Genomic DNA, 12,694 nt, shown 5'->3' with positions numbered 1-12,694 from the left:
GCTCGGAGTCTCACCAGACACTGTCTACAAGCTCGGAGTCTCACCGTACACTGTCTACAAGCTCGGAGTCTCATCGGACACTGTCTGCAAGCTCGGAGTCTTCGCTAAATGCCCAAACTGAATGTGATCATGCCCGCACACATTTATTTTAATATGTTTTTTGCACCAAAATAACATTTGCTAATAATCACTTCTGCCATTTTTTCTTCTTGGTGGCCTGGTGTGTGTACACACACACACACACACACACACACACACACACACACACACACACACACACACACACACACACACAGATTCTTGTATTCCTATGTTTGTGAGGATTCCTCATTGACTATATTCATTCCCTAACCCTAACCATAAGAACTGCATCCATCCATCCATTATCTGAGCCGCTTATCCTGCTCTCAGGCTCGCAAGGATGCTGGAGCCTATCTCAGCAGTGATTGGGCGGCAGGCGGGGAGACACCCTGGACAGGTCTACAGGCCATCACACGCCCGATTCACCTGACCTACATGTCTTTGGACTGTGGGAGGAAACCGGAGCCCCCGGAGGAAACCCACGCAGACACGGGGAGAACATGCAAACTCCACACAGAGGACGACCCGGGACGACCCCCAAGTTTGGACTACCCCGGGGCTCGAACCCAGGACCTTCTTGCTGTGAGGCGACTGCGCGAACCACTGCGCCACCGTGCCGCCCGAGAACTACATGCTTAATCGTAACCTTAACCTAATCCTAGGTCTAAACCCAAGTTCTAACCCTAAAATAGAACCTGAAAGGAATGAGGACCAGCCAAAACCAACATGTACCCTGGTCCTGCTGAATGACTGGAAGCTAAGCAGGTGTGGGCTCGGCTAGTACTTGGATGGGAGACCTCCCGGGAAAACTGAGTTGCTGCTGGAAGTGGTTTTGAGACGTTAAACTGAGGTCCTGACTCACGGTGGTCATTAAAGCTTGAATGGCACTGGGGATCCGGGTAGTGTAGCGGTCTATTCCGTTGCCTATACCAACACGGGGATCGCCGATTCGAATCCCCGTATTACCTCTGGCTTAGCCGGACATCCCTACAGAAACACATTGGCCGTGTCTGCGGGTGGGAAGCCGGATGTGGGTATGTGTCCTTGTCGCTGCACTAGCGTCTCCTCTGGTCGGTCGGGGGACTTGGGGGAGTAGCGTGATCCTCCCACATGCTACGTCCCCCTGGTGAAACTCCTCACTGTCAGGTGAAAAGAAGCGGCTGGCGACTCCACATGTATCGGAGGAGACATGTGGTAGTCTGCAGCCCTCCCCGGATCGGCAGAGGGGGGTGGAGCAGCGACCAGGACGGCTCCTGAAGAGTGGGGTAATTGGCCAGATACAATTTGGGAGAAAAAGGCGGGGGGGGGGGGTCCCATGGCACTGGCAAAACTCCCAACCTGGCTCTCTCCATCTGGCCTCCTAATCATCCCCCATGTAATTGGCTCAATGACTCCTCCCTCTGCACCTCAAGGTGACGTGTGGTGAGCGTTCTGGCACAACATGGCTGCCGTGCATCACCAGGAGGCGCTACCGTGGATGTATCATAGTGGAACCACGGGTGCTACACATTGGTGGTGGTTGCAGTGAGTTACTCCCTTCACTGTGGAGCGCGTTGGCTGTCTAGGTAAAGTGCTATGTAAATGTCATCCATCAAATGTCCTCACTATGCAAAAATGTCCTCACCATGCAAAAATGTCCTCACTATGCAAAAATGTCTTCACTATGCAAAAATGTCTTCACTATGCAAAAATGTCTTCACTATGCAAAAATTTCCTCACCATGCAAAAATGTCTTCACTATGCAAAAATGTCCTCACCATGCAAAAATGTCTTCACTATGCAAAAATTTCCTCACCATGCAAAAATGTCTTCACTATGCAAAAATTTCCTCACCATGCAAAAATGTCTTCACTATGCAAAAATTTCCTCACTATGCAAAAATGTCTTCACTATGCAAAAATGTCCTCAGTCTGACGGTTAAAAAGGGAGCTTGGTCCTCACAAAGACGGAAGTACAAGAACGCACAGACAGACAGACAGACAGGGCGTGTCTTCCTACCTGGCAGCTGTCCGTTCCTCCTTCGATGTTCCCTGCGCACATCTCGTGGTCTTTAACTCGCCCATTCAGGTAGGAAGGACGGTTACAGATCTTGTTCTCGATCACGGGGAAGCCGGTTTCCTTCAGCACGCCGTCTCCGCCCGTGCCTGGAGCACAGAAACAGTCCAGCTATCTGTCCCCATCCTCCACCTCCTCCTCCGCATTTACCTCCTCCATGTCCCCATCCTCCTCCTCCTCCATATTTACCTCCCCCATATTCCCATCCTCCTCCTCCTCTATATTTACCTCCCCCATCCTCCACCTCCTCCTCCTCCTCCTCTATATTTACCTCCCCCATGTCCCCATCCTCCTCCTCCTCCATATTTACCTCCCCGATATTCCCATCCTCCTCCTCCTCCTCCTCATTTATCTCCTCCATGTCCCCATCCCCCATATTCCCACCCTCCTCCTCCTCTATATTTACCTCCCCCATATTCTCATCCTCCTCCTCCGCATGTACCTCCTCCATGTCCCCATCCCCCTTCTTCTCTTCCTCCTCCACATCTCCCTCCTCCATGTTCCCATCCTCCACCTTCTCCTCCTCCTCCTCATTTATCTCCTCCATGTCCCCATCCCCCCTTCTCCTCTCCCTCCTCGATGTTCCCATCCTCCTCCTCCTCCATATTTACCTCCCCCATATTCCCACCCTCCTCCTCCTCTATATTTACCTCCCCCATATTCCCATCCTCCACCTTCTCCTCCTCCTCCACGTCCCCATCCCCCCTTCTCCTCTTCCTCCTCCATGTTCCCATCCTCCACCTCCTCCTCGTTTATCTCCTCCATGTCCCCATCCCCCTTCTCCACATCTCCTTCCTCCATGTTCCCATCCTCCTCCATATTTACCTCCCCCATATTCCCATCCTCCTCCTCCTCTATATTTACCTCCCCCATATTCCCATCCTCCACTTTGTCCTCCTCCTCCACATTTACCTCCTCCATTACCCTATCCTTCTCCTCCTCATTTATCTCCTCCATCCCCCCTTCTCCTCCTCCTCCTCCTCCACATCTCCCTCCTCCATGTTCCCATCCTCCTCCTCCTCCTCCTCCTCCATATTTACCTCCCCCATAGTCCCATCCTCGACATTTACCTCCTACATGTCCCCATCCTCCTTTCTCCTCCTTCTCCTCCACATCTCCCTCCTCCATGTTCCCATCCTCCTCCTCCTCAACATTTACCTCCTCCATGTCCCCATCCTCCTCCTCCTCCTCCTCTATATTTACCTCCCCCATATTCCCATCCTCCTCCTCCTCATTTATCTCCTCTATGTCCCCATCCCCCATATTCCCACCCTCCTCCTCCTCTATATTTACCTCCCCCATATTCCCACCCTCCTCCTCCTCTATATTTACCTCCCCCATATTCCCATCCTCCACCTTCTCCTCCTCCTCCTCCTCCACGTCCCCATCCCCCCTTCTCCTCTTCCTCCTCCACATCTCCCTCCTCCATGTTCCCATCATCCACCTCCTCCTCATTTATCTCCTCCATGTCCCCATCCCCCTTCTCCACATCTCCTTCCTCCATGTTCCCATCCTCCTCCTCCTCCTCCTCCTCCTCCATATTTACCTCCCCCATATTCCCATCCTCCTCCTCCTCTATATTTAGCTCCCCCATATTCCCATCCTCCACTTTGTCCTCCTCCTCCACATTTACCTCCTCCATGTCCCCATCCTTCCCCTTCACATCTACCTCCCCCATGTCCCCATCCTCCCTTCTCCTCCTCCTCCTCCTCCTTCAGATCTACCTCCCCCATGTCCCCATCCTCCACCTTCTCCTCCTCCGCCACATTTACCTCCTCCATGTCAGTATTACATGATCATGATCATCTGTGTTATCCGGATCGGTGGCTTCATAGCAACCGCACAGTAGCAGTTAATCCCATTTCTGCCTTGGGCCTAATAAAGTGCTATCTTACCGCAGGAGAAGTTCAAATAAATACACATAAATAAACAGAATGTGAAGTTCAGAGAGTCAGTTTAGAGAGTTAATATCACCCCCAGTATCAGCTCCACACAATCCATCCTTCATCTTTGAAAAGTCATGTTCAACTATAGCGTGGTGGGTGGGTGTCACACTGCCCTATCCCAACCACAGGACAGGTACATTTACACAAATATATATACACACACACACACACACACACACACACACACACACACACACACACACACACACACACACACACACACACACGTGTCTTTGGGAGGAAACCCACGCAGACAGGGGGAGAACATGCAAATTCCACACAGAGGACGACCCCCAACGTTGGACTACCCCGGGGTTCGAACCCAGGACCTTCTTGCTGCGAGGCGACCGCGCTAACCGCTGCGCCACCGTGCCGCCAGGACTGACGTGTTTCCTTGAAAGGAAGCCATGCAAGTCAGCGTTCCAGTAAAACCCAACATATATATTGCTGGTGTGCAGTGAGTCTTAATGACCGGGCCAAGAGCCAGAACCGAGTCGGTACTTTAGGCTGCATTACGCAGGCGGACAGGTTTTTTGCTGTTTTCCATACCTATACACACTACACACACTCCCCCTCTCAGTTTTACACACAACCTGCCACGCAGACACACTTGGGTACCTTGAGTGTCTCCCCAGCCGGTAACATGGCACTCTGTTCCACTGGGAACCACATAGTTCTCCTCTGGCAGACATACTGGCAGAACCTTGTCATTAATCAGTGCAGGGCTGAAAATACACACGCCTCATATCAGAGAACCGTTAGCATGAAACACACATGATGGGCTTCTATCTCCCACCTGTTCCGTACAAGTGTAACTCTTCTACTTCATGCACCCGTACTAGTAGTAACAGTAGCAGTAGTAGTAGTAACAGTAGCAGTAGTAGTAGTAACAGTAGCAGTAGTAGTAGTAGTAGTAGTAGTGGTAGTAGTAGTAGTAACAGTAGCAGTAGTCGTAGTAACAGTAGCAGTAGCAGTAGTAACAGTAGCAGTAGTAGTAGTAGTAACAGTAACAGTAGCAGTAGTAACAGTAGCAGTAGTAGTAGTAGTAACAATAGTAGTAGTAGTAGTAGTAACAGTAGCAGTAGTAACAGTAGCAGTAGTAGTAGTAGTAACAGCAGTAGTAGTAGTAACAGCAGTAGTAGTAGTAGTAACAGTAGCAGTAGTAGTGGTAGTAGTAGTAGTAACAGCAGCAGTAGCAGTAGTAGTAATAGTAGTAGTAACAGTAGCAGTAGTAACAGTAGTAGCAGTAGTAACAGCAGCAGTAGTAGTAGTTATAGTAACAGTAGCAGTAGAAGTAGTAGTAGTAGTAACAGTAGCAGTAGCAGTAGTAACAGTAGCAGAAGTAGTAGTAACAGTAGCAGTATTAGTAGTAGTAACAGTAGCAGTAGTGGTAGTAGTAGTAACAGTAGCAGTAGTAGTAGTAGTAGTAACAGTAGCAGTAGTAGTAGTAGTAACAGTAGCAGTAGTAACAGTAGTAGTAACAGTAGTAGTAACAGTAGCAGTAGTAGTAGTAGTAACAGCAGTAGTAGCAGTAGTAGTAGCAGTAGTAACAGTAGCAGTAGTAGTAGTAGCAGTAACAGTAGCAGTTGTAGTAGTAGTAACAGTAGCAGTAGCAGCAGTAGTAGTAGTAGCAGTAGCAGTAGCAGCAGCAGCAGTAGTAGTAGTAGCAGTAGCAGTAGCAGCAGTAGTAGTAGTAGTAGTAACAGTAGCAGTAGTAGCAGTAGCAGCAGTAGTAGTAGTAGCGGTAGCAGTAGCAGCAGTAGTAGTAGTAGCAGTAGTAACAGTAGCAGTAGTAGCAGTAGTAACAGTAACAGTAGTAGTAGTAGTAGTAGTAGCAGTAGTAACAGTAGCAGTAGTAGCAGTAGTAACAGTAGCAGTAGTAGTAGTAACAGCAGCAGTAGCAGTAGCAGTAGTAGTAGTAGTAGTAGTAGCAGTAGCAGCAGCAGTAGTAACAGTAGCAGTAGTAGCAGTAGCAGCAGCAGCAGTAGCAGTAGTAGTAGTAGTAGTAGTAGCAGTAGCAGTAGCAGTAGTAGTAGTAGTAGCAGTAGTAACAGTAGTAGTGGTGATGATGGCTGGTGGTGGTGCTGGTGGTGATATAGTTGCACATTCCTCTTGCTAGCAGGAAGTGAAAGTAGTACTTGTGGTTAGAGCATTAGCTGTATTCTTGTTCTTGTTCTCGGGCTTAATCTTTCTAAGCTAGCAAAACCTGAGTCCTCACGTCTCCAGCTTGAGGAGTGCCATGTCGGCTCCATTTGGCTCCAGAATCAGACTGGCCAGCGCCCTCTCCTGTTTGGATGCCTCATTGGCGTTCTCTGTGTAGATCCCCAGCAACACCTTGTAGGCTGCCGGCCTCCTTGACCTTCCAATGCATGCACAGACACACACCCAGGTTACTGTATTTATCCAGGGTGAAGATAGGTATGTTATCGTTGTGTTTGACAATGGCTGCCCGGTAGGACAAGGGTGCTGTTCTGCCACTGACCTCTCCAGGCAGTGTTTAGCCGTGAGGACCCACTGTGGCGCAATCAGGGTTCCCCCGCAGAAATGGATTCCGGAGCTGGTGGAGGCATGGCGAGGTATGGACACAGATAGATACAGTCAAAGGCGAGACGAGAGTTACAGACTCAACCATGGATATTCACAACACTGATGCTGATATTACACCCAACAGACGTGTCACATTACCGATGACAACACATTACTGAGTGTTATCATATAGAGGGACACAACCCAGCCACCGAGGACGCACAAGCCAGGGGATCCTTAGTGCCGGTCCCAAGCCCGGGTAAATGGGGAGGGTTGCGTCAGGAAGGGCATCCGGCGTAAAATCTTTGCCAAATCAAATATGTGGATCATAGATCAGATTTGGAGACAAAGCAAGAGAGACAAGATGGAGATGGTGTGGACATGTGTGGAGGAGAGACGCTGGGTATACTGGGAGAAGGATGCTGAATATGGAGCTGCCAGGGAAGAGGAGAAGAGGAAGGCCAAAGAGGAGGTTTATGGATGTGGTGAGGGAGGACATGCAGGGGGCTGGTGTGACAGAGGAAGATGCAGAGGACAGGACGAGATGGAAACGGATCATCCGCTATGGCGCCCCCTAACGGGAGCAGCTGAAAGTAATAGTAGTAGATCATATAGAAGGAGACCTCCAGCATAATGGCAGTGGACCGACAGCAATGCACTACTCAATTCTCAATCTTTTAGTTTAAATCATTAATAGAGGAGACAAGATGGATGTTGGATAGATGATAGATAGATGGATGGATGGACGGATGGACGGATGGATGGATGGATGGATGAAGTAATTCAGTCACTGGGGGAAAAATAGATAACCACCACATAAACACAAACGGATGTGTGTATTGTGAAGAATAATATTGACTACTGTCACCCCACTTACTTGGTCCTGAGGCTGATTTGCCACGGCCAGGAGAAGGGTTTTGACACACAGCCTCCTACAATACGGCCGAAACAGCGTCTTGGTTTGTGGGCTGGTACGCCACATTTCAGTCCCACTACAAATAAGAACACAAATCTCAACAGCTGACTCACAACAGTGTTAAACCTAGAGAATACACTTCCATAGGGCACAGAAAGTTACAGGGTGATATAGGACAGCTTTGTCTCTTTGACGGCTCTGGATTACAGACGCTGGTCGTGCATATTGGACCTGAGCATATTCTGCAGACACACCAGCCAGCTTTAATCACTCACACACTGGCTACCAAATCACCTGCAACTTTGATCCGAGACCATTAAAGGCAACTATCAGCTTAGCGTCCATAGGCCCATACGCTGCTTTCTGGAGAATTAGGATATTTGCAGATGATTTTACATGGACTCCTTGATTTCCTTGCTGGCAGAATAATCAATAGAATATTTACATTTTAGAGGAGAAAAAATAAACAACATGTTGAGGCTTGCAATGATACTATATATATATATATATATATATATATATATATATATATATATATATATGCCACTTTTTAGTATATGAAGATAAATGGTATATGAATGAAGAGCTAAAATGTACACTAAGATTAGCATACAAGCCGAGTACATTCACATACCGCAGTCTGGGATCTGACAGTAGTCCCATTTCTTGTCCCGGTCCGTGGTGTAACACCAAGGTCCGTTCACGTCACCGTCGGGGTTTCTGCAGCTCTGAGTATGTGTCAGGAGAATGAACGAATCAGCTCACAGCCAAGTCAGAAGCATCATCATTTCGCTTTTTTCTTATATCTTTGTTTTACTTTTCTCCCCCTTTTCTCCCCAATTATACCTGGCTAACTACCCCAGTCTTCCGAGCCGTCTCGGTCGCTGCTCCGCCCCCTCTGCCGATCCGGGGAGGGCTGCAGACTACCACATGCCTCCTCCCATACATATGGAGTCACCAGCCGCTTCTTTTCACCTGACAGTGAGGAGTTTCACCAGGGGGACGTAGCACGTGAGAGCATCACGTTATTCCCCCCCCCCCCAAATGGGTGACCCGACCAACCAGAGGAGGCGCTATGCAGCGATCAAGATACTCATACCCGGCTTGCCATCCGCAGACACGGCCAATTGTGTCTGTAGGGACGCCCGACCAAGTCGGAGGTAACACGGGCATTCGAACCAGCGATTCCCCGTGTTGGTAGGCAACAGAATAGGCCGCCACGCTACCCGGATGTCCCATCATCATTTTATTAATTACAATGTCAGGGTTTTTGTTAATAATTGGATTGACTGATATTCCTTACAATAAGTGGAATGGTGTGTGATAACGCTGGCTACCCGGCGGCAGTAAAATCTCTTACATTGCCTTCTAAGCCACTGTTCGGGTGGGTCTCAGGGGTGAAGCTTGGGTGTTCGTGGGGACTCTGAGCACTCCAGGCCTGGCAGGTGACCCCCCGCGAGGTGATGGAGGTAGGACCACGGTACAGAGATCCACTACCCATCTTACAGTCTAACACGGAGAGACAGAGAGAACACTGGATATGTCCGTATGTCTGTAGTTATATATGTATGTATGTATGTATGTATGTATGTCTGTCTGTCTGTCTGTCTGTCTGTCTGTCTGTCTGTCTGTAGTTATATATGTATGTATGTACGTATGTATGTATGTATGTCTGTCTGTCTGTCTGTCTGCCTGTCTGTCTGTCTGTAGTTATATATGTATGTATGTCTGTCTGTCTGTCTGTCTGTAGTTATATATGTATGTCTGTCTGTCTGTAGTTATATATGTATGTCTGTCTGTCTGTCTGTAGTTATATATGTATGTCTGTCTGTCTGTCTGTCTGTAGTTATATATGTATTATATGTATGTCTGTCTGTCTGTAGTTATATATGTCTGTCTGTCTGTCTGTCTGTCTGTCTGTCTGTAGTTATATATGTATGTATGTCTGTCTGTCTGTCTGTCTGTAGTTATATATGTATGTCTGTCTGTCTGTAGTTATATATGTATGTCTGTCTGTCTGTCTGTAGTTATATATGTATGTCTGTCTGTCTGTCTGTCTGTAGTTATATATGTATTATATGTATGTCTGTCTGTCTGTAGTTATATATGTCTGTCTGTCTGTCTGTCTGTCTGTCTGTAGTTATATATGTATGTATGTCTGTCTGTCTGTCTGTAGTTATATATGTACGTATGTCTGTCTGTCTGTCTGTCTGTCTGTCTGTCTGTAGTTATATATGTATGTCTGTCTGTCTGTACTTATATATATATATATATATATATATATATATATATATATATATATATATGTATGTATGTATGTATGTATGTATGTATGTATGTATGTATGTATGTATGTATGTGTGTATGTATGTATGTATGTATGTATGTATGTGTGTATGTATGTGTGTGTGTGTGTGTATGTATGTATGTATGTATGTATGTATGTATGTATGTATGCATGCATGCATGCATGTATGTGTTACGGCCCTAGTGCCGCGTGTCTGTAATCTTCCCTCTCCAGGTAATGCCCCGCCTCCTGTGGAACTGCTGATTGAGCCCAGGTGACCCCGATTCCTCATCACCTGGGTATATACCTTGGAGAGAGACACCCAACAGTGCCAGTGGGCCATTGGTGTCAACCAGAGAGCGAGCTCTTGCGTCAATACTCTAGACTCCTTGAGAAGGAGGGTGAAACCTGTTGGTGTTCTTGGTTCTTGTGGTTTGGTTGGATCTGAGTTTGTTTTGTTAAAGCCTGGTTAGTTAAGAGCCAGCGTCTCTAGTTGCCTGTTTATTCTATAGTTTGACTAAAGGTTCGTTTTGTTAATACATCTGGTTCCGCCTCCCACCTCTCTTATTCCCCCGGGACTCTTCTATTTTCTTTGTTACTACCCCTCATCCCCTGGACCTTTACCGGGGAACATAACCGTATGTATGCATGCATGCATGTATGTATTCATATACGTCTGCATGCATGTATGTATATATGTCTGTCTGTATGTATGCATGTATATATTTATTAACGTATGTATGCATGTATGTACTTGTCAATGTATGTACTTATTTATCTACGTATGTATGTACAAAGAAGGGCAAAGACACTTCATAATGTAACATGTTACAAAACACAAATCCATCTTTCTCAACTCTATCAAACATAAACTACAAAACCCCGGTGTAAAAAATGTATTTCACTAAAATACGTGTATTTTGTATTTCAAATGCTAATAAAAGACATGGCATCTACAGGAGGGTTTCCGTGCGACGTCATCACAGAGGTGCGTGCGCAACTAGGGGGCAGAAAGCAGCTACAGTGAAGAGATTTGAACCAAGATACAGCTCCGATACTGCAGAGACGACGCACACTTGTTGTGCAATAAACTGCACAAACCGCCAAAAGGACGAGTGGAAAATGTTCAACATTTTCATTGTTGTTGAACCGCTTCGGCAGCTCTCTAAAGATTACGCCTCTCATAATCTTCAGAGAGCTGCCAAAGCGGTTTAGCCCCCTGGCTGCACACGCACCCGTAACGTTTGTAAACAGGAAACCCCATTATAGTGTTCGAAGTTCTCCAAAGACCGGTTCTGCAGAGTACGGACGCTTAAAATCAGTCTGGGTTCTGAACGAAGACAAAGATGACTACTGATTGTGTGAAAGGTTTTCCTGAAAAGATGTAAGTCTACACCCTTTCAGCCAGCAGAGTTCAGAGCTGTCGTCCCCCATCAGGTGAGCGTGGTAAGGTTTGATAATGGGACAGTGCATGACGTAGTTTAACACAGCACTGAAGAACACAGCTGATTATTCACTCAACCATTCAATAGAACCCCTCTTATTGACTCATTCATTCAATAGAACCCCTCTTATTGACTCATCCATTCAATAGAACCCCTCTTATTGAATCATCCATTCAATAGAACCCCTCTTATTGAATCGTCCATTCAATAGAACCCCTCTTATTGAATCATCCATTCACTAGAACCCCTCTTATTGACTCATCCATTCAATATAACCCCTCTTATTGACTCATCCATTCAATAGAACCCCTCTTATTGAATCATCCATTCAATAGAACCCCTCTTATTGAATCATCCATTCCATATAACCCCTCTTATTGAATCATCCATTCAACAGAACCCCTCTTATTGAATCGTCCATTCAATATAACCCCTCTTATTGAATCATCCATTCAATATAACCCCTCTTATTGACTCATTCATTCAATAGAACCCCTCTTATTGACTCGTCCATTCAATAGAACCCCTCTTATTGAATCGTCCATTCAATAGAACCCCTCTTATTGAATCGTCCATTCAATATAACCCCTCTTATTGAATCATCCATTCAATATAACCCCTCTTATTGACTCATCCATTCAATAGAACCCCTCTTATTGAATCATCCATTCAATAGAACCCCTCTTATTGACTCATCCATTCAATATAACCCCTCTTATTGACTCATTAATTCAATAGAACCCCTCTTATTGACTCATCCATTCGACAGAACCCCTCTTATTGACTCATCCATTCAACAGAACCCCTCTTATTGACTCATCCATTCAACAGAACCCCTCTTATTGACTCATCCATTCCATATAACCCCTCTTATTGAATCATCCATTCAATAGAACCCCTCTTATTGACTCATCCATTCAATATAACCCCTCTTATTGACTCATCCATTCAATAGAACCCCTCTTATTGACTCATCCATTCAATAGAACCCCTCTTATTGACTCATCCATTCAATAGAACCCCTCTTATTGACTCATCCATTCAATAGAACCCCTCTTATTGACTCATTAATTCAATAGAACCCCTCTTATTGACTCATCCATTCAATAGAACCCCTCTTATTGACTCATCCATTCAATAGAACCCCTCTTATTGACTCATCCATTCCATATAACCCCTCTTATTGAAGCACGCGCACCACAAAAGGCTGCTGAATGCAGCCCACATCGGAATGGTCTACATCTAGAGAAAAGACCACCCTTCTTTTTGAGTATTTTCAAATACAAAATACTGCTCCCAGAAGTAACGTGTTACAAATTACATTCAATCTTTTTTCAGAATGATCAAACACGAATTACAACGTACTCAAAAGTAATGAAAATACTCAGTTCAAATACTTTTAATTGAAATAGAGCCCATCTCAGTGTAAGTATGTATG

General features: G+C 46.1%; 1 protein-coding gene across 1 annotated transcript in view; it reads right to left on the bottom strand.

Annotated features, from left to right (window-relative positions):
- plg (plasminogen) overlaps positions 1-12,694 on the bottom strand; it is a 28,673-nt gene that overhangs the window by 1,869 nt on the left and 14,110 nt on the right. Inside the window, exons 12-18 of the mRNA XM_056294820.1 lie at positions 8,885-9,033; positions 8,159-8,252; positions 7,486-7,600; positions 6,565-6,639; positions 6,301-6,441; positions 4,701-4,807; positions 2,080-2,225 (exon numbers count right to left, since the gene is read on the bottom strand). Of these exons, the coding sequence (XP_056150795.1) occupies positions 2,080-2,225; positions 4,701-4,807; positions 6,301-6,441; positions 6,565-6,639; positions 7,486-7,600; positions 8,159-8,252; positions 8,885-9,033 (827 nt within the window). The remainder of the gene's footprint in view (positions 1-2,079; positions 2,226-4,700; positions 4,808-6,300; positions 6,442-6,564; positions 6,640-7,485; positions 7,601-8,158; positions 8,253-8,884; positions 9,034-12,694) is intronic.

This window comes from Lampris incognitus, chromosome 15 (assembly GCF_029633865.1).
Source record: "Lampris incognitus isolate fLamInc1 chromosome 15, fLamInc1.hap2, whole genome shotgun sequence".
In the NCBI taxonomy this organism is placed as follows: Eukaryota; Metazoa; Chordata; class Actinopteri; order Lampriformes; family Lampridae; genus Lampris; species Lampris incognitus.
The sequence above is the reverse complement of the archived record's forward strand: the minus strand, read 5'-3'. Positions and strand labels throughout refer to the sequence as shown.